This window comes from Petromyzon marinus, chromosome 13 (assembly GCF_048934315.1).
Source record: "Petromyzon marinus isolate PM22_M1 ecotype Great Lakes invasive population chromosome 13, UKy_Petmar_22M1.pri1.0, whole genome shotgun sequence".
Classification (NCBI taxonomy): Eukaryota; Metazoa; Chordata; class Hyperoartia; order Petromyzontiformes; family Petromyzontidae; genus Petromyzon; species Petromyzon marinus.
This window is the reverse complement of record NC_133679.1, coordinates 5655785-5676460: the sequence shown is the minus strand read 5'-3', so window position 1 is coordinate 5676460 and position 20676 is coordinate 5655785. Positions and strand designations below refer to the sequence as shown.

General features: G+C 41.2%; 1 protein-coding gene across 1 annotated transcript; it reads left to right on the top strand.

Annotated features, from left to right (window-relative positions):
• Positions 1–4527: 4527 nt before the first annotated feature.
• Positions 4528–20471, top strand: CFAP95 (cilia and flagella associated protein 95). The gene is made up of 6 exons (XM_032953221.2): positions 4528–4754; positions 5260–5368; positions 12962–13083; positions 13927–14001; positions 16531–16594; positions 20169–20471. The coding sequence occupies exons 1-6, from the start codon at positions 4660–4662 to the stop codon at positions 20340–20342; spliced, it is 639 nt and encodes a 212-aa protein (XP_032809112.1). The 5' UTR covers positions 4528–4659; the 3' UTR covers positions 20343–20471.
• Positions 20472–20676: the final 205 nt, after the last annotated feature.

Below are 20676 nucleotides of genomic sequence, written 5' to 3'. Positions count from 1 at the left end.
CTCGTCCCTACACCTGATGAAGGCCATTTGTGTTGTTGCCGAAACTTCGTGAGAATTTAATTGTGTTCTTTTATTTTATTAATTTATTATTATTTTATTCTCATCCTACGTGACTTTACCGAATAAACCAAAGAAGATGGAACATTTTATTTATCTCTGGTTTGGCGGAATTGTGTATGAATCTCGCATCAAATATATTTTGTTGGACTGAGTATGAGCATAAACATTTGCACGTGAGTATTGATGCGTGAATTCGTGCATTGGATAAATGCATGCACGCATTACATGCAAACCGCGCGAATTAGATTATGGTACTTTCACAGCGTGCATGTTATATTAAAATAAACTTGGTGGTCAATGTCGTGCCAAAACGAAGCCGTCACAATCAACTGAAATGTCCATTTGGCAGCTGGCTTCCGTCTTCCTTCGATATCTCAAGGGGTTGTTGGATCATCTGGAGATGCCCATCCCAAAAAAGAAAAAATGTGGAAATAAAATCGCCGACATAATTTGCTTGCAATTTTAGTTTTTGCTCGTGAAAACCACACCCTCAAAAGGCGATCACGTGGTCACCTTTGCGCGTAACCGCAAGAGCAGTGTTTTATTTAAAACAAACATCTTTTTCTCTGGACCTATTCCAATTGAGCGAGGAAATTAATGTGCCACTCCAAGTGATGTGGCGCCGTTATTACGGCATTTTTGTTCGTTCTTCAAATGTCATGTGCATGACATTATGAACTGGAGAACCCATTGGTTGTTTAGTTTAGCACAACTACATATCACGTGTGCTTCTTTTGTTTATTTATATATGTATGGCTACTGGTCTTTTGTTCGAACTTTTGAGGGCTTGTCGCTTTTGTTTTTAAAGGTTGTTTTTGGGACAGCCTTGCTTGAGGTTAGTTCCATGACAAAAAGTTGCAATCACGCGGCCCGATTCATTGTTACAATAACGTTGCAAAAAAATTCTAGATTTGAAGCTCTCGTGACTGCAAGGATTCATACTCTTTGGTTTCATTCGGTCAAGTCACGTAGATAAATTAAAACAAAATAAAAGAAAAGAAAATAATTAAATCACGACGTTTCGAAGGCAACACAAGCTTCCGTCTTCAGGTGGAACAGTCACAGCAAAAGATCTTTTGCTGTGACTGATCTTTTGCTGTGACTGTGTAAACAGATCTTTTGCTGTGACTATTCCACCTGAAGACGGAAGCTTGTGTTGCCTCCGAAACGTCGTGATTTAATTATTTTATTTTATTTTGTTTTATTTTATCTATGTGACTTGACCGAATAAAACCAAAGAGTTGCAAAAAAAGTAAAACAATCATGAGAATAGTTAGAACTAATTTAGAAGCATCCACCCTTTTTTGCGGTAGAAGCTGTCAATGCAAATCTGTCTTTCTAGAACAGAGGTGGCAACCCTAATCCAATCAGGTCACAAATGAGGGTTTTCAGAAATGTGTTATCCTCACTCAGGTCACACTACAGCAGGATATTACTGAATAAGTTATTCCTATCCTGATGTAGTATATTATCAAACACTTGAAGCACGTTTGGTTATTAAAATTAACCAAACGACGATGTAGGTATAAATACATAGAATAAATGCCATTTTGTACATTTTATGAGCATGTGTGTAAACATCTGTGGACAGCACCTTCAATCCACCACACCATTCAACACACATTGTAATTGTCCTATAGGCATTCGCCTGTCGATATATTTAAACTGAACTGTAACCACACGTTTCAACGTGTTTTTCAGCTCCCAATTCCATGAATGATGTGCCGTTTCCCATGTAATATTTAGGTACATACTATTTTTCCCCAGTGTATTACTGCTGTTAGATATTACATTTCCTATTTAATATTTGAGGTGTGCTTTATTTGAACAATTCGCTCTTAGCGCAAGGTGACGTTTTTTTTAAAAAAAAAATGCTCCTGAATGGAAAATGCGAAACGAGAATCCATACAAAGGATGTTGACTCTGCATAATTCCCATATGATTAGGCATCGTGTTTGGACCGGGATTAGATATATTTTTAGGTTGTTGTTTCATTGGTCATGCTGGAAGATGATGTAGAGCTGCCATCGTATTTAATGCGTGTTGTGCACAGAACACAATCTCCGTTTATGCTTTTGACATTGGTTTCCGTCATGTAAATGGACATCCCATGCTCTGTTTCATTGGCCTCTGTGTTCAAATAGTGGTGTGTGTTTTATGTTGGGAGTGTGCGGAGCGGTTGTGTAGTGGTGAGCGCCCTGCGCTACAAGCCTAGCAACCCGAATTCAAATCCCTCTTGCGGCCAACATCAGTGACAATTATTTGAACTGGGCCTCCCCTAGGTCGACTCAGCCTCAAATGAGTACCTGGTGTGGTGTGTAAACATCACCAGCGGCCGGGTGTGGTGCTGGCCTCACACTCCGTGCGCCATACCAGACCTTCATAGGTGCTCGCTAACGGGACTTGCCCCAGCACAACACTTGCCCCAACAGTCTGTTGAGGCTAATCGGGACATCTTTGTCTTTATGTTGCGCGTCAGTACATGGCAAAGCACACACTATGGCCTGCAGACTGTTCCAGTCAAATTGGCACCGTGCTGTGTTCTATTCTCATGGCTTGCTCTAAAATGGTAAGCCATTACACACTCGTGCTCCCACACGCCCACAAATACAAAGACCCCCGCCCCTGTTCAGCATTCAGAGACTGTAAGGGCAACATTCGTAAGCGAGCACCTATGAACGTCAACATGGGACGCACGCTTGTGGATGGCCAGCACCACGCCAGACCGCCCCTTGTCTCCTCTTGTGGATTTTTACACATCAGAACCACGTGCAGTAGTACTCGTCTAAGGACGAGTCGCCTAGGTGGGATGGCCCAGGAACCAGTTCAAATATTTGTCACTCTTATTGGCTTGTGGACGGGTCGCCGAATTCGTAACTCAGTGCGCTAACCACTGCGCCATCGCTCCCCACTCTCTCGCACGCACGCACGCATAGCGGTTCCACACTTTTCCCAGGCACGGAACAGGCGTGACACCGCTGCTGTCCTCGGAGCGTTTGATCCGCTCCATTGGCTCCGCGAGTGCCATTTGCAAGAGACAAAGAAGCGAGATCGTTAGGAGCTGAATCAATGTTTCATGCACCTGCCGTCGTAAAACAGCCTGAGTGCCGCTCAGCCTGTCGCGCGCGTCTCGGATATTTTTTGCTATTTCCACAACGATTAGCAATATCCTGGGAACTCACGTTTTGCTCCAGTGGTCGGCCTTTGAAATGCCAACGGTAGTGCGAAGCCGTACATATATTGCTCGCATCAATTGGCATTTTTCTAAGCACAGCCCTCAAAATTGGGTCAGGTTTTTGGGGAGAACTGCGCTGCTGCTGCTGCTGCTGTTGCTGCTGCTGCTATTAATATCTGCTGCTGCTGCTGTATGCAGCCTATGGATTTTTTTTCTGGTGAAATTGTCACCTGCCATCACTTGTGAGACGAACCGTTCTGCGGCCAGAGATGTGCGTGGCAATATGTTGTCATTCGCTCTGTCAGGAAGTTTTTTTTTTAAATATATATCTCGCATTAGCCACGCGATTGTGCATAGTTCCCATTTCTGTCCGCAACTGGATATTTGCGCTACGCTGTATTTGAAAACTTGCTACATTACTCTAGATTTGAAGCTTTCGTGACTGCAAGGATTCATACTCTTTTTTTTCTTTTCGGTAAAGTCACGTAGGTAAAATAAAATTTAAAATAAAAGAAAACAACTAAATTAAATCACGACATTATGTTTGCACATGTGGCGTCCAAATCTGAATCTGTATTTATACTGGGGTAATCCGATGAGCTATTATGCTCTTTCACACATGTCCAGTAGTGTTCACAATTAAGCCAGCAACACACCTACTTTATTATATTTTGTGCAACATGCAAATATAATTACAGTACGTACAGTCCTTTGTCAATCCCTTGATGGATAAAGTTCCCCTCCACCGTGTTAGTCTTGGAGGTTATTTTACCATACTTCACCAGGCGGGTCGTCAGTGCAAGCGATGGAGTAAGCCCCAGGATGGTTCAGATTTCACTCACCACTGACATGAACAATGGTCAGATATCAAATTCGGATCATCAGGTTTATAGCGGTGTAGGTTAGCGTACTGCACTGTGCACTAAACCTTCACCAGCACTCACTGATCAGACTGGGGAAGTATAGTTGACTTGAATGACGTGACAAAACCATTCCGTGGTGGATTAATAATAAGTGCCATCTTATTTTACATTCTATACATTTAAAAAGTACGCTAATCTATTTGACGTTACGCGTTCAGTAAAGCAGTTGAATAACCCTTTACGTTGCCAAATCGGTAAGCAATAATGCCAAGGAACAAATGCAATAAACATTATTGACTTTCTCTGCACCTTTCAGAAGCGCGTATTTGTGGATGCCGTGTATTCACCGCCGGCTTCACTGAGTGCATTCGTAGTGTTTGTTAAAAGTGCACCATGGTGATGCCCGTAGTCGTCATGTAAACACAGCGGCACAGAGAGCGGTGGAGCTGACGCCGCGAGATCAGGCACGATTTACTGCTGCTGAAACAGGGCCCTCTTTACGAGCCGACTTTTATTTCAAAGGAGATCTTTCCTTGTTCCAGCAATCTTTCGAAGCAAATAATGTTTTCCGTGCCATCGTACGTGGAGCGGAAAGGCTCACTCTACCTGAAATCGGACCACATGGCTTATAGCAGACCCATCCTCATCTCCAACTGGTATGTGCTCAAACACGAAGAGACATGGCTACACTTTGCCCAATGGGGCCAAATCTATCGTTTGGGCTTACTTCGAACTGCGATCTTTATTTCATGTCTATCAAGCAAGTAATACCACGATGACGTGTTTAACAACAATAAGCACGATACTCTGCTGATTATTTGCTGTATTCCATTCTCAATATTGTTCTGCCATATCTCACATACTGTAAGCAAAAAGAGAAATTCGATGGATCAGCAGAAACTGCCGTTGTTGAGCACAACACATGTATACGTACATATTTGCGTGTATAATATCGACGAGGCCACCCATGTACACACTACGAGCACCACGAATTTAAATATCGCTCCATTTGCTCTTCCTCTCTTCGTTTCAGCACTTAACCTCTTCCAATCCCTCTCTCTCTCTCTCCCTCTAATTCACCACCTTCCTCTCTCACCGTCTGCATGACGACCACCGTTGCCTGTGGGCCCCCCCCCCCCAACTCCGTCTTGTCCTTGCCAGGCACCAGGCGCGTGAGGCCGAGCCCAAGGACTACGACGTCTCACATTCCATGGGCAATCGCAGCATGCACCTCTCTACCTACAGACGCCTCGGCAACTCCTCACACGAGGTCCGTGTGTTCAGTGTGTGTTCGCGCCACAACCCCCGTTGTATGATTCACGTTTAAGCTTCTTTGAAAATCGATCGAAACTAAAAGTTCACTATTTTTTTAAATTTAATTTTACCAAGTAAAGGCCCACTGAGCGACACAGCTCTCTTTTTTTCAGATGCGATCTGGATATTACAAATGATAGCGTAACGAAGTGGCATCACGATGTACAATTTAATAGCAGCCAGATACTCTGAAGCAGTGGTTCTTAACCTGAGGTGCACGCACCCCCTGGAGGTGTGAGATGCCCTTTCTAGGAGTGCGAGACATGGCCAGATTTTTTTCGAAGGTAAATCATCTAAAAGACAAATTAAGCACGGGCACGTGATTGCAACTACTTTTTTTTAAATCAAACTTATGTATTTATTAACATACATTTTTTTACGATTGAGAACCATAGAGTTGCTGGTTGCAGTAAATATGAAGAACCACTGCTCTAAAGGCATGTTTCAAAATGTGGAGGGAGAAATAAACCGGAGGACCCCGCTAAAAATCCGCACGACCACGGGGAGATCATGCCAACTCCAAATATACATGGGTCGGGATCAAGAAACCCACGACCTTCAGTATACTTGGCGAGGGAGATAACATCTCGCTATCGTCGCGCCTCTGTGAGTGAGCAAGGGATTTTAAGAGAGAATTAGTGGCACTCTGCCACCCACTGCCCATGGAGATCTGTGCCTGGGCTTTTTATAGCCCTGTTAGAGGGACCTTTCTTTAAGTGTGGGGCAGGCTGACAAACTCAGGGCGGTGTGGGCGGTACGGTGTGAGGGTTGCATGACAGCGAACGTTAATCTAAATTTAGACACGTTTAAAGCTAAACAAAATTAATATCGGAATCATAGGCGATAGTTTGTCTTCTATATTTGAGCGGTGGTGGGGGTGTTTCGCTTTATCACTCACACGAGGAATCGCGGGTGTGTGCAATTCTAATAATTAAAACAAATCTTAATCGTAAACTACTGAAAATAAATTGATGAAGGGGGTCCAAATTTTGACCTAAAAACTTTCGTGACTGCACGAATTCATATTCTTTGGTTCTTTGGGTAAAGCCACGTAGAAGTGATTAAAAAACCACGACTTTTCGAACGCAACACAAGCGATTTTTAGTTTTAATTGTTTTTATTATTAAAATTTTAGCGATCGAAACGTCGTGGTATTTTGTTTTTGTTGATTTTTATTATTATTATTAAAATTTGTATTCATTTTATTTTATTTCTTCTGTCCACGTGACTTTACCGAAAGAACCAAAGAATCATGAAGGTGTCCAAGTTTGAGAGAGGCGTTGCCTCCCCCATCCACCTCCTCCGCAAACTCTGCCCATGATCGGGATGATCCACATCTGTCCATAGTGTGTATATGAACCTTACACTAGTACCATAGTGTGTATATGAACCTTACACTAGTACCATAGTGTGTATATGAACCTTACACTAGTACCATAGTGTGTATATGAACCTTACACTAGTACCATAGTGTGTATATGAACCTTACACTAGTGCCATAGTGTGTATATGAACCTTACACTAGTACCATAGTGTGTATATGAACCTTACACTAGTACCATAGTGTGTATATGAACCTTACACTAGTACCATAGTGTGTATATGAACCTTACACTAGTACCATAGTGTGTATATGAACCTTACACTAGTACCATAGTGTGTATATGAACCTTACACTAGTACCATAGTGTGTATATGAACCTTACACTAGTACCATAGTGTGTATATGAACCTTACACTAGTACCATAGTGTGTATATGAACCTTACACTAGTACCATAGTGTGTATATGAACCTTACACTAGTACCATAGTGTGTATATGAACCTTACACTAGTACCATAGTGTGTATATGAACCTTACACTAGTACCATAGTGTGTATATGAACCTTACACTAGTACCATAGTGTGTATATGAACCTTACACTAGTACCATAGTGTGTATATGAACCTTACACTAGTACCATAGTGTGTATATGAACCTTACACTAGTACCATAGTGTGTATATGAACCTTACACTAGTACCATAGTGTGTATATGAACCTTACACTAGTACCATAGTGTGTATATGAACCTTACACTAGTACCATAGTGTGTATATGAACCTTACACTAGTACCATAGTGTGTATATGAACCTTACACTAGTACCATAGTGTGTATATGAACCTTACACTAGTACCATAGTGTGTATGTGAACCTTACACTAGTACCATAGTGTGTATGTGAACCTTACACTAGTACCATAGTGTGTATATGAACCTTACACTAGTACCATAGTGTGTATATGAACCTTACACTAGTACCATAGTGTGTATATGAACCTTACACTAGTACCATAGTGTGTATATGAACCTTACACTAGTACCATAGTGTGTATATGAACCTTACACTAGTACCATAGTGTGTATATGAACCTTACACTAGTACCATAGTGTGTATATGAACCTTACACTAGTACCATAGTGTGTATATGAACCTTACACTAGTACCATAGTGTGTATATGAACCTTACACTAGTACCATAGTGTGTATATGAACCTTACACTAGTACCATAGTGTGTATATGAACCTTACACTAGTACCATAGTGTGTATATGAACCTTACACTAGTACCATAGTGTGTATATGAACCTTACACTAGTACCATAGTGTGTATATGAACCTTACACTAGTACCATAGTGTGTATATGAACCTTACACTAGTACCATAGTGTGTATATGAACCTTACACTAGTACCATAGTGTGTATATGAACCTTACACTAGTACCATAGTGTGTATATGAACCTTACACTAGTACCATAGTGTGTATATGAACCTTACACTAGTACCATAGTGTGTATATGAACCTTACACTAGTACCATAGTGTGTATATGAACCTTACACTAGTACCATAGTGTGTATATGAACCTTACACTAGTACCATAGTGTGTATATGAACCTTACACTAGTACCATAGTGTGTATATGAACCTTACACTAGTACCATAGTGTGTATATGAACCTTACACTAGTGCCATAGTGTGTATATGAACCTTACACTAGTACCATAGTGTGTATATGAACCTTACACTAGTACCATAGTGTGTATATGAACCTTACACTAGTACCATAGTGTGTATATGAACCTTACACTAGTACCATAGTGTGTATATGAACCTTACACTAGTACCATAGTGTGTATATGAACCTTACACTAGTGCCATAGTGTGTATATGAACCTTACACTAGTACCATAGTGTGTATATGAACCTTACACTAGTACCATAGTGTGTATATGAACCTTACACTAGTACCATAGTGTGTATATGAACCTTACACTAGTACCATAGTGTGTATATGAACCTTACACTAGTACCATAGTGTGTATATGAACCTTACACTAGTACCATAGTGTGTATATGAACCTTACACTAGTACCATAGCGTGTATATGAACCTTACACTAGTACCATAGCGTGTATATGAACCTTACACTAGTACCATAGTGTGTATATGAACCTTACACTAGTACCATAGCGTGTATATGAACCTTACACTAGTACCATAGTGTGTATATGAACCTTACACTAGTACCATAGTGTGTATATGAACCTTACACTGGTACCATAGTGTGTATATGAACCTTACACTGGTACCATAGTGTGTATATGAACCTTACACTAGTACCATAGTGTGTATATGAACCTTACACTAGTACCATAGTGTGTATATGAACCTTACACTGGTACCATAGTGTGTATATGAACCTTACACTAGTACCATAGTGTGTATATGAACCTTACACTAGTACCATAGTGTGTATATGAACCTTACACTAGTACCATAGTGTGTATATGAACCTTACACTAGTACCATAGTGTGTATATGAACCTTACACTAGTACCATAGTGTGTATATGAACCTTACACTAGTACCATAGTGTGTATATGAACCTTACACTAGTACCATAGTGTGTATATGAACCTTACACTAGTACCATAGTGTGTATATGAACCTTACACTAGTACCATAGTGTGTATATGAACCTTACACTAGTACCATAGTGTGTATATGAACCTTACACTAGTACCATAGTGTGTATATGAACCTTACACTAGTACCATAGTGTGTATATGAACCTTACACTAGTACCATAGTGTGTATATGAACCTTACACTAGTGCCATAGTGTGTATATGAACCTTACACTAGTACCATAGTGTGTATATGAACCTTACACTAGTACCATAGTGTGTATATGAACCTTACACTAGTACCATAGTGTGTATATGAACCTTACACTAGTACCATAGTGTGTATATGAACCTTACACTAGTACCATAGTGTGTATATGAACCTTACACTAGTGCCATAGTGTGTATATGAACCTTACACTAGTACCATAGTGTGTATATGAACCTTACACTAGTACCATAGTGTGTATATGAACCTTACACTAGTACCATAGTGTGTATATGAACCTTACACTAGTACCATAGTGTGTATATGAACCTTACACTAGTACCATAGTGTGTATATGAACCTTACACTAGTACCATAGTGTGTATATGAACCTTACACTAGTACCATAGCGTGTATATGAACCTTACACTAGTACCATAGCGTGTATATGAACCTTACACTAGTACCATAGTGTGTATATGAACCTTACACTAGTACCATAGTGTGTATATGAACCTTACACTAGTACCATAGTGTGTATATGAACCTTACACTAGTACCATAGTGTGTATATGAACCTTACACTGGTACCATAGTGTGTATATGAACCTTACACTGGTACCATAGTGTGTATATGAACCTTACACTAGTACCATAGTGTGTATATGAACCTTACACTAGTACCATAGTGTGTATATGAACCTTACACTGGTACCATAGTGTGTATATGAACCTTACACTAGTACCATAGTGTGTATATGAACCTTACACTAGTACCATAGTGTGTATATGAACCTTACACTGGTACCATAGTGTGTATATGAACCTTACACTAGTACCATAGTGTGTATATGAACCTTACACTAGTACCATAGTGTGTATATGAACCTTACACTAGTACCATAGTGTGTATATGAACCTTACACTAGTACCATAGTGTGTATATGAACCTTACACTAGTACCATAGTGTGTATATGAACCTTACACTAGTACCATAGTGTGTATATGAACCTTACACTAGTACCATAGTGTGTATATGAACCTTACACTAGTACCATAGTGTGTATATGAACCTTACACTAGTACCATAGTGTGTATATGAACCTTACACTAGTACCATAGTGTGTATATGAACCTTACACTAGTACCATAGTGTGTATATGAACCTTACACTAGTACCATAGTGTGTATATGAACCTTACACTAGTACCATAGTGTGTATATGAACCTTACACTAGTGCCATAGTGTGTATATGAACCTTACACTAGTACCATAGTGTGTATATGAACCTTACACTAGTACCATAGTGTGTATATGAACCTTACACTAGTACCATAGTGTGTATATGAACCTTACACTAGTACCATAGTGTGTATATGAACCTTACACTAGTACCATAGTGTGTATATGAACCTTACACTAGTACCATAGTGTGTATATGAACCTTACACTAGTACCATAGTGTGTATATGAACCTTACACTAGTACCATAGTGTGTATATGAACCTTACACTAGTACCATAGTGTGTATATGAACCTTACACTAGTACCATAGTGTGTATATGAACCTTACACTAGTACCATAGTGTGTATATGAACCTTACACTAGTACCATAGTGTGTATATGAACCTTACACTAGTACCATAGTGTGTATATGAACCTTACACTAGTACCATAGTGTGTATATGAACCTTACACTAGTGCCATAGTGTGTATATGAACCTTACACTAGTACCATAGTGTGTATATGAACCTTACACTAGTACCATAGTGTGTATATGAACCTTACACTAGTACCATAGTGTGTATATGAACCTTACACTAGTACCATAGTGTGTATATGAACCTTACACTAGTACCATAGTGTGTATATGAACCTTACACTAGTACCATAGTGTGTATATGAACCTTACACTAGTACCATAGTGTGTATATGAACCTTACACTAGTACCATAGTGTGTATATGAACCTTACACTAGTACCATAGTGTGTATATGAACCTTACACTAGTACCATAGTGTGTATATGAACCTTACACTAGTGCCATAGTGTGTATATGAACCTTACACTAGTACCATAGTGTGTATATGAACCTTACACTAGTACCATAGTGTGTATATGAACCTTACACTAGTACCATAGTGTGTATATGAACCTTACACTAGTACCATAGTGTGTATATGAACCTTACACTAGTACCATAGTGTGTATATGAACCTTACACTAGTACCATAGTGTGTATATGAACCTTACACTAGTACCATAGTGTGTATATGAACCTTACACTAGTACCATAGTGTGTATATGAACCTTACACTAGTGCCATAGTGTGTATATGAACCTTACACTAGTACCATAGTGTGTATATGAACCTTACACTAGTGCCATAGTGTGTATATGAACCTTACACTAGTACCATAGTGTGTATATGAACCTTACACTAGTACCATAGTGTGTATATGAACCTTACACTAGTACCATAGTGTGTATATGAACCTTACACTAGTACCATAGTGTGTATATGAACCTTACACTAGTACCATAGTGTGTATATGAACCTTACACTAGTACCATAGTGTGTATATGAACCTTACACTAGTACCATAGTGTGTATATGAACCTTACACTAGTACCATAGTGTGTATATGAACCTTACACTAGTACCATAGTGTGTATATGAACCTTACACTAGTACCATAGTGTGTATATGAACCTTACACTAGTACCATAGTCACCCCGGGGAACCATTCTACCCCGGCTCTCGCATTATGTTCGCGATGCAGTTATTTTTAGTCTGTTGATGGTCGGCGATGCGGCAATAGACTCATCTCGACGAGCTGTACTCACGATGCACTAATCAAAGTTGTATTTTTCCATAACGGATTTTTTTGATGCTGATGTTTGGCGTTTCGACATCGCGGAGTGGCATTGATTTCGTTTTGATTGGTACTCCGGTCGCGGAGTTAAGTAACACCCCTGGAAAAAAAAAGTGTCCCAGAAAGAACATATTTAATTGCCTCGGCCCATTTTGTATTATTTGGTAACCCCGGGTTTACCGCCATAAAGATCATATGAGGAGAGGCTGTGGTCGCTTGGCTTGACTGTAAACAGATACACGGCGGGTGGGGGGGGCTGAGCAAGCAACAGGGTGTTGTCATAACCTGTGTGTTGTGAGCTTAACACGTAGGCTTGTGTTGTCAATGGACTAAAGCTCCGAATAACGCTGTGTCTCAGCTGTTTACAAGGCAGGCACCCTGCCCTTTCCCAACCCCCACCCTCCCCATGGCCAACTGCAAGGATTTGTGCTCCCATTTTCACACCTTCGGTAGAGGAGAGCGGGGGGGTGGGGAGGAGGTCTGCGTTTGTGACCACTCTTCTGAACAGGATTGGAGAACAACAACGGGATCGCAGCTGGAACAGATTCTACTCCTCAAGCCTCGTGGGTCGTGGGGGGCACAGACGCGTCCACTGACCGTGCAGAACCTCCCCGTGCCAGAACAGGAAAGGTGGGCGGTGTGCGGGCTTGGATCCGTTCTTTTGGTTCTAGAATTGCCGTTGAGGCCATTTGGGGATCGAATGCCTCTGTTTGTGAACGTGAATGTACGTAGGTCTAAATGTACGGGGTGGACCAGATGTCTTGTGACCCCCCCTGCACACCCCCCCCCCCTCCCCCCCAATTAATTGACCCCTAACATTTTTCTCACTTGCATATTTATTTCTGTTTTCAATAAACCTTACTTTCAAATAATAATATATTAAGTTTTAGATAACTAAATGGGGGTCACAATATATCTGGACCAGCCTTTACAAGTGCATGATCATGATGGGCCTCAAAATGTTATTACAAAAATGTATGTACTGTACTTCATTTGCATGGTGTACAAAGTAGGGTGATAATTTGATCACGAAGGTTATAAACATGACGATACGTTGTGTAGTTTATCTACAGCAGAACAAGAGCAATAGTTAGAGTCAAGGTGCGTGACTGCAGTTGCTTGCTCACACCAATTATGGCAGATGTGCCTCCAGCAATATTTTAAATCTAGAGTGAAAACCGATTTTTTTTTTATAAACTGCTTTTTGTGTTTTAGTTTGTTGTCCTGTCCCCGCACCTCCGGTTGCCACGGTTGGCTACGTACGGTGCAAAAGAAGTTCAACATACACTAAAGGGAGCCCCTCTAGAGGGTATTTGGCCTACTCTTTCGCGCTGCGTCAGACGTCTTGGCAGTATTCGCACTTTAGCCCACCACACGCAACGTGTCGAGCGGCTCATAAAATCAAACGCACCGTTACAGCTATGTATGTGTTTTTTTATATCTAATATGTGGCAATGAATGTTATATTGGCAGGGACACCAACAGACCTAAGACTGGCGGTGGGGCAGTTTTGCCACGGTATCATCCAGCCTACGACACTTACTTAACGTACGTAAAATTGCCGAATGTTTGTGTCAGTATAGATAACCAGACAATGTGTCTCATCCATACACCTGTCTCTCCACGTAACAAATGCCAGATTTTGTACACTTCCCATCAACCACAAGGCCTACTAGGTAGGAGTGCATCATTTTCAGCAGCATTGCTTCAATGCAAGAAAACTCTGGACTGGTTACGACACACAGTGTTTCATCAGCAGTCACGCTTGCTTGAAGCAATGCTGAAAAAAAAACCTGCCAGTTGTCACAGGCAAGGAAAAGATCTTCAAGATATGGATGGGTCCTGGTTCAACACAAAAATTAAATAATACCTCGCACAAAATTCGGTGTGGAAAATATAAATACTGTAAAGAAATAGGCAAGAAGATGAAAGAATACTTAATTTGTTTTGTGGAGAGACAGATTATACATGTGTGTTTGATTAAAAGCACCATTTCATAGACAATAAACTACCTTGCCATGTGTTGATGAGTTTATATTATTTTAGACTAAATATGTTTTTTAAAGTTGATCTCTATACTTCAATAAGGGTGAAGGTCACACATTTATCAATGAGATACTTTAACAAGTCACACCAACCTAAACTTGCATTGATATTTTGTATAACTGTATAGAAAAGTGAATTGCTTTGAATGAGTGCGTCGTTTTAATATCGAGTTCTTAAGCCATGTTACCATTCCTTGGGGTGTTAACAGAAGATTTAACAGTAAAAAAGTCACCTCAATTTTATCCCAAGTTCATCGCAGGCGACTTAAGTCTGGATTCTAACCCATCTCAGCATTGCCCGCTCAGAGCTTGAACCCTCTGAGCCACACAGGACATTCTACACACTTGAGAATTCAGTTTCATCGTGGGAGCTCCCGCTTCCCTCGTTTAAATCCAGTTCCTCATCAGTGCCGCACTCAGCCGCGCGTTACTGTCCCCCTGAGCCACCCGCCCTGTCGCTACACCACTCATCTTTTAACCAGAGCCATCAGTAGTAGGTGATGCCCGTAAACCCAGACTCATTTCTGGGCAGTATTAATGATTAGCGCCGATAGCTAATCATCAGTACATACGTACACATAGAATGAGACGATTCCCAAAGAGGCTCACCTGTGCACCCCATCAAACGAATTTTATTTTCAACTGTGCAGCATTTTAAAGCAGTGGCTATTAATCTTCTCTGCAGCCTTGCACCCCTGTGGTTCTCAATCGTAAAATGTTATATATATCATGTTAATAAACACATAGGGTTTGATGAATCAAAGTAGTTGTACTTACGTTGCTGTGCTTAATTGGTGTTTTCGATTATTTGCCTTCTAAAAAAAAATGTGGCCGTGTCTCGCACCCACAGAAAGGGCATCTCGCACCACCCAGTGGGTGCAGCGTGTACCCCAGGTTAAGAGCCACTGGTTTAAAGCATCGCCCTCTTTAAACGAGTAGCGTACGGGAAGAAAAAACCCCCCCCTGAACTATGAATTGTGTGCCCGAACACGATTCCTTCCGCGAATTAGAGGCCCTTCCCCCCAGGGGCGCTTTCGGCGGTCCTCAAGAAATCTCAATGTTCACGTTCGTCACACTCGGGTCGAAGCCCCGCCCACCGCTGGTAGCGTCACAGATCTTGCCATCTGCAAGTTCGATTTGGGGAAGATTCGTGGCGAGGCGCGTCTCGCACCGTGTTCAGTGCCCGATGGGTGGCAAGGCCGAGAGAGAGAGAGCAAAGAATGAATAGAAGCTGCATTAGGCGGTTGGACCGATGCCGTATTATCGTAGTAGCAAAAGTAGCAAATGCTAGGGGCCCGGCACTTTCAAGGTCCCCGCGTTAAATGATTTCAAGCTATCAATTCCGGTTCAGTGATTCTGCACTTGCTCTATTACTGTAGTACTATACCGCCTTCAACTTTTATGAACGACTGCGTGTTTAAGGTTAGCGATTTGTCGTATTATCTGGCTATATAGGAAATGAAAAAATACAATTACTTTGATATACAAGTAAAACAAAAATTAGTGTTTTAATATTTACGTGTTTTTTTTTTATTTAGGACCCCTTTATAACATATGCTACAGGCCCCGCACTCGCTTAATCCGGCAATGAGCAGGGCCCTACACTCCGTTGTGCATCTTGTCCGGGGGGTGGTGGCGTTGTGCCTTCATTCGTTTTCCCCTCCGCCCTGCTTTTGTTGAACGTTGCCACGTCCGTCCACAAATTGCACGAATGTCGCAAGCAAAGGCCGCAAGTTTTTGGCGAGTAACAACATGCCGCCGTGTTGCAATTTCACAATTGTGCATGTAAATGAAAGCCATTTGTGCTAAATGCTGAAGCAAAGTCGCTTTGCGGGTACAGTGGAACCATTAATTACGGGAAATGAATGTTTTTTTTCTCGACCGTTAAAATCCCCAGAATTAATCAATGGATGACCATTAGGACATTGACTGATAAATACAATATAAATGTATTCAGGCCATTGCCAATGTATAACATTCCATCGTCTGTATCGACTGTGTGTTCGTGGTGTATGCTTGTGTGGTTACCCAGGCGACTGAAAACGATCTATCAGGCTGACTACGTCCCACCACACTCGCACATATCCAGCACACGGGTAAGAAGACCCCTGTGATTTCCTCGCAGCTGCAATGCTCACACATTTTATTCAAGCACATTTAAATACACCCTGAGGCTTAATTAAACACATCCTTCTACCTCGCAGTGAAATCCCCGCTGCAACATTACAGGCATGAACACGGCGACATACCACAGTATACAGAGAGAGCGAGAGAGGGAGACTGTGCATTTACATGAGTGCACATGCGGTGTGTAAAACATTAGCACTGGAGAGACAAAGGCGGCCTGGTCATATCATTCCCTCATTTGTAATACTAATATCAGTAGGCGCTCACTCATTAAACTTGGACCATATGCTTTACAAGGCCTAACAGGATTTATTGTATCTGTGTATGCATAGGCACACACACACACACACAATTGTTCACAAAATCTTAACGAACAAACTCGTGGATGTTTTAGAGGGCAACCAACTACATATAAAGCTGGGTATAGCAACGGCGTTTCCACCATGACCACATACACAATATCAGTCATCATAGAAAAGGGAAATGAATATCGAATGTCATTATACCTGGCTTTTATATATATAGAAAATAAGGCACTTGATTCAGTGGAACCAAAGCAGTCATACAAACTCTCACAACCAATGCATTCATAATATATAGATATTATCCTAACCATTTACAAAGAAGAGTTGCTATATTAAGATTGCTCAGAATCTACAAATCAGCAGATAAGTCAGGCAAGAAGTTATGCTTTCTCCAAGGTTACTTACAGGAACATTATCAGATGTTGTCTGAAAATGAGATTGGAGAAATACAAGTTTATGCTTACATGGATAATTTGTTTAGCTATTTCATATTTAACAAACAGTGAAAGTTAGTTACAGGAAAAATATTTTAAAACGTCGCAAAGAAGGCTATAAAAGTTAGACTTGATAAATATGAGCAGAGAGTTTGAAAATTATTGTGGGAGAGACGTAATACACAATGTGCATAACTGGGGCAGTTATTAAAGCTAGGTCAGGATAAAAATGATGACGCAAAGAGGTGAACATGCTTTAAAAAAAAAAAGCTGGACCTCATAATGAAGAAAGTTTTCAATCAGTGCTTTTATTACCCGCTGTAACAGAAACAAGGGCACTGACAAGTGTGCAGAGATGCTCGCTTGAAATGAAATCGATCAATACAAAATAAAGAGATGGGGAGACCACCGGGGTTACGGAGTGACGAGCGCCGGGCATCACAGTGGACGATGAGGGATGGTGATGGCGGTTGGATACACATCAGCTGATGGTAGTGCCGATGAGACTGCGAGATTTTAAGCAACGCATGGGTTCGATTGACTTCGACGCACAAACAGTGCGCCTAATGCATATTAAACACCGCCTTGAAAAGTCCGCATTGCACAGTACGCGCTGGGTTTTTTTAATTCTTTCAGATGCACTTTCGTTCTGTTTATTCGCGTGGACCTAGAACTTGCTTTTATTACACCTATGTTGGTTTCATGAAATATAAATGGTTCTGGCCGAGTGTTATATGACTGGCGGAATGAGTGCCAACAAATGAACAGTAAGGAAGGTGACCAGAGTCTGCGTGCCTTTTCTAGCCTCAAATCAAGAGGAAATTGTTATATCTGGCCCAGTGCCCAGAGAAACACAGACAGACACCACCCATGCAATTGCCCTTTGTCTGTGGGCTGCAGAACTTTAGCTGAGTGCAGATACCTGACCTTTGATAGCTGAGGATGTGTGTACACACTAACATGATTATTAATTTGCCTGCGTGACTTTACCATACAATTCCTGATCTAACCGTTCATAGGCTATAATAATAATAAGAGTAATACAGTATAAATACGCTCTGGTTCTTTTGGTAAAGTCACGTAGATAGAAAACATGATAAAAGAAAACAGGACGTTTCGGCCGTAACACAAATCACGACCAATACAGTATAAATTGCGATTTTATTATTATACCAATCAAAATCAAAGCGTCAGATGTTCAAACGAATATTGGCCAATGCACATATTCACGGGTAGTCCAGATCCTGTGGTGTAAAGTCCACGATTCTTTGGTGAACACCACTGTCTCTCCATAGGACAGCAACCGGCACTAATTTCCCTTCAAGTGGTGTTTCTTAGCAGGTGGTGATCGTTTGACTCGGCCTGCGGTGGCGATGAACTGAATCAACCTTGAAGCATGATCACCCGTTTAGAAGCACTGCTGCCTCGCCAGATGGGTCTCAATGTAGCCATATGTCGTGATCATCATCATCATCGTCGCGATGACATCACCGTTACTCTATTTGAGAAACGGATAGAGGAAGACTCCTTAACAATTCTGGCAAATCGCCTGATGAAGCGGGTTGGAAATCACCAGCGAAACGTTACGGTGCTTAAATTGTCTGTTTACTCTCCAACACACCGGTGTGCTGAACTAGTAACTAATTGGGACCTTTTGTTTACGTGACATCTTACTAATTGGCTGTGTCGGGTGGTAGTGCATTACTGACACATTTATATTTATGTGCTCTAACCCAAAAAAAAACTGTATTATGAATCATCACAGTCATTGTCACTGGCAAACGATCAATCCACTGCTGGATGAAGCCCTCCACAAGTTACTGCCACTTCTTAATTTGACACTGTGATTTTGAATGATAGTAATCATAAAATCTATTTTGGATTTGAAGGTTTCCTGACTTCAGGAATTACTCTTTGGTTATTTCGGTAAAGTCACGCAGAAGGAAAATAAATGTCACGTAGAAAGAAAATAAAAGAAATAATATTTAATGTACGTGACTTTACCAAAAAAACAAAGAATAAAATATATTCTTCTTTTTTTAATTTACTTAGCCACTCATGATCCTATATGCAGCGATACATTTAGAAATATTTGACATTATCTTATCATTGTCCCTATTTAAATACTGCGACGTGATTCGTGTTGCATTTTGTAAAAAAAAATCAAACATGGCTTGTCTTGTACATGAAAAAAAATGGTCCCTGTTATTGGAACCTGGAATTTGAGCTACGCGTTCAGAGCCATTGACGAAGATGAGCACCAGACAACGCTCACTTGAACGTGGAAACACTTACTCCTTTTATCGGTAGAAATGTAATTGATGAGTGAAGGTCGCACTTTAGATGCGCTTCTGCAGCCGTCTAGAACGCTCTTTCCATATTCGGAAGCTACTGGGGCTATAGACTTTTAAATAATCTAGATTGAAAACTCATTTGTCTAGAACTGCTTTTCGTGCTTAGTTTGTTGTCCGTCCCCCTGCACCTCCGATAAGCATGGTTGGCTACGTACGGTGCGAAATAAGTTCAACACACACTACACTATACACTACATGCTACGCTACACACAAAGCTACACACTACACTAAACACTACGATACTAAATTGAAAACTAATTTCTTTCGAAATGCTTCTTTGTGTTTATCTTATTGTCCTTCCCCCCCCCCCCCCCCCCCGTACATACAATGAGCGCGGTCGGCTACGTACGGTGCGAAAGAAGTACAGCACTGCACATACACACACACATTCATGGCGCATTTCCATTGTCCGCGTGTTTCCGTCATTGATCCGCTGTGGACCGCTCGCAGGCTGGGCCGCCCTTCCCGCCGATTCTCTGGGGCTCGCACAGGAAGCCTTCCACCCAGTTCACGGCCACAGCCGCTGTCCATCCTCACTCTGGACGGAGCACGTGGCAGGACGAGGAAGACCCCGGCACCTACAACATCTACAACGTGAAGCGACGCTTCAGCGCCTGTGGATGACCAGATCGTAGGCAGGCAATAGTCCAAGCTTCATTCCCCCCACAGAAGAAAAAAAAAACAGCATTTGAAAAAATAGACAAGTGTGGTGATCATTGCGCAGTATACGCCATTAAAGGGTCGATTTGCCAACATCAATTTGAGCGTAATTTAGAAGGGCACTTTGCACTAAGAAAGGCGTACGTTAAATAATATGTATTGATGTCAATGTGATTTCACCTAGCCATCTGTGAATGGAGTCCCAAAATAAGTCAATTATGACATTTTCAGACTCGAAGGTGATATTTTAAATCACAAAGCCCTTAGAGAATTCCGTACGTAAAATGTAATTTAATGA

Excerpts from the sequence above, each read along its gene's own strand:
- CFAP95 (XM_032953221.2), top strand. The coding sequence starts at position 4,660 with ATGTTTTCCGTGCCATCGTACGTGGAGCGGAAAGGCTCACTCTACCTG. Across the intron at positions 14,002-16,530 it reads GCCTACGACACTTACTTAAC|GCGACTGAAAACGATCTATC; the intron begins GTACGTAAAATT and ends GTGGTTACCCAG. Across the intron at positions 16,595-20,168 it reads CGCACATATCCAGCACACGG|GCTGGGCCGCCCTTCCCGCC; the intron begins GTAAGAAGACCC and ends GACCGCTCGCAG.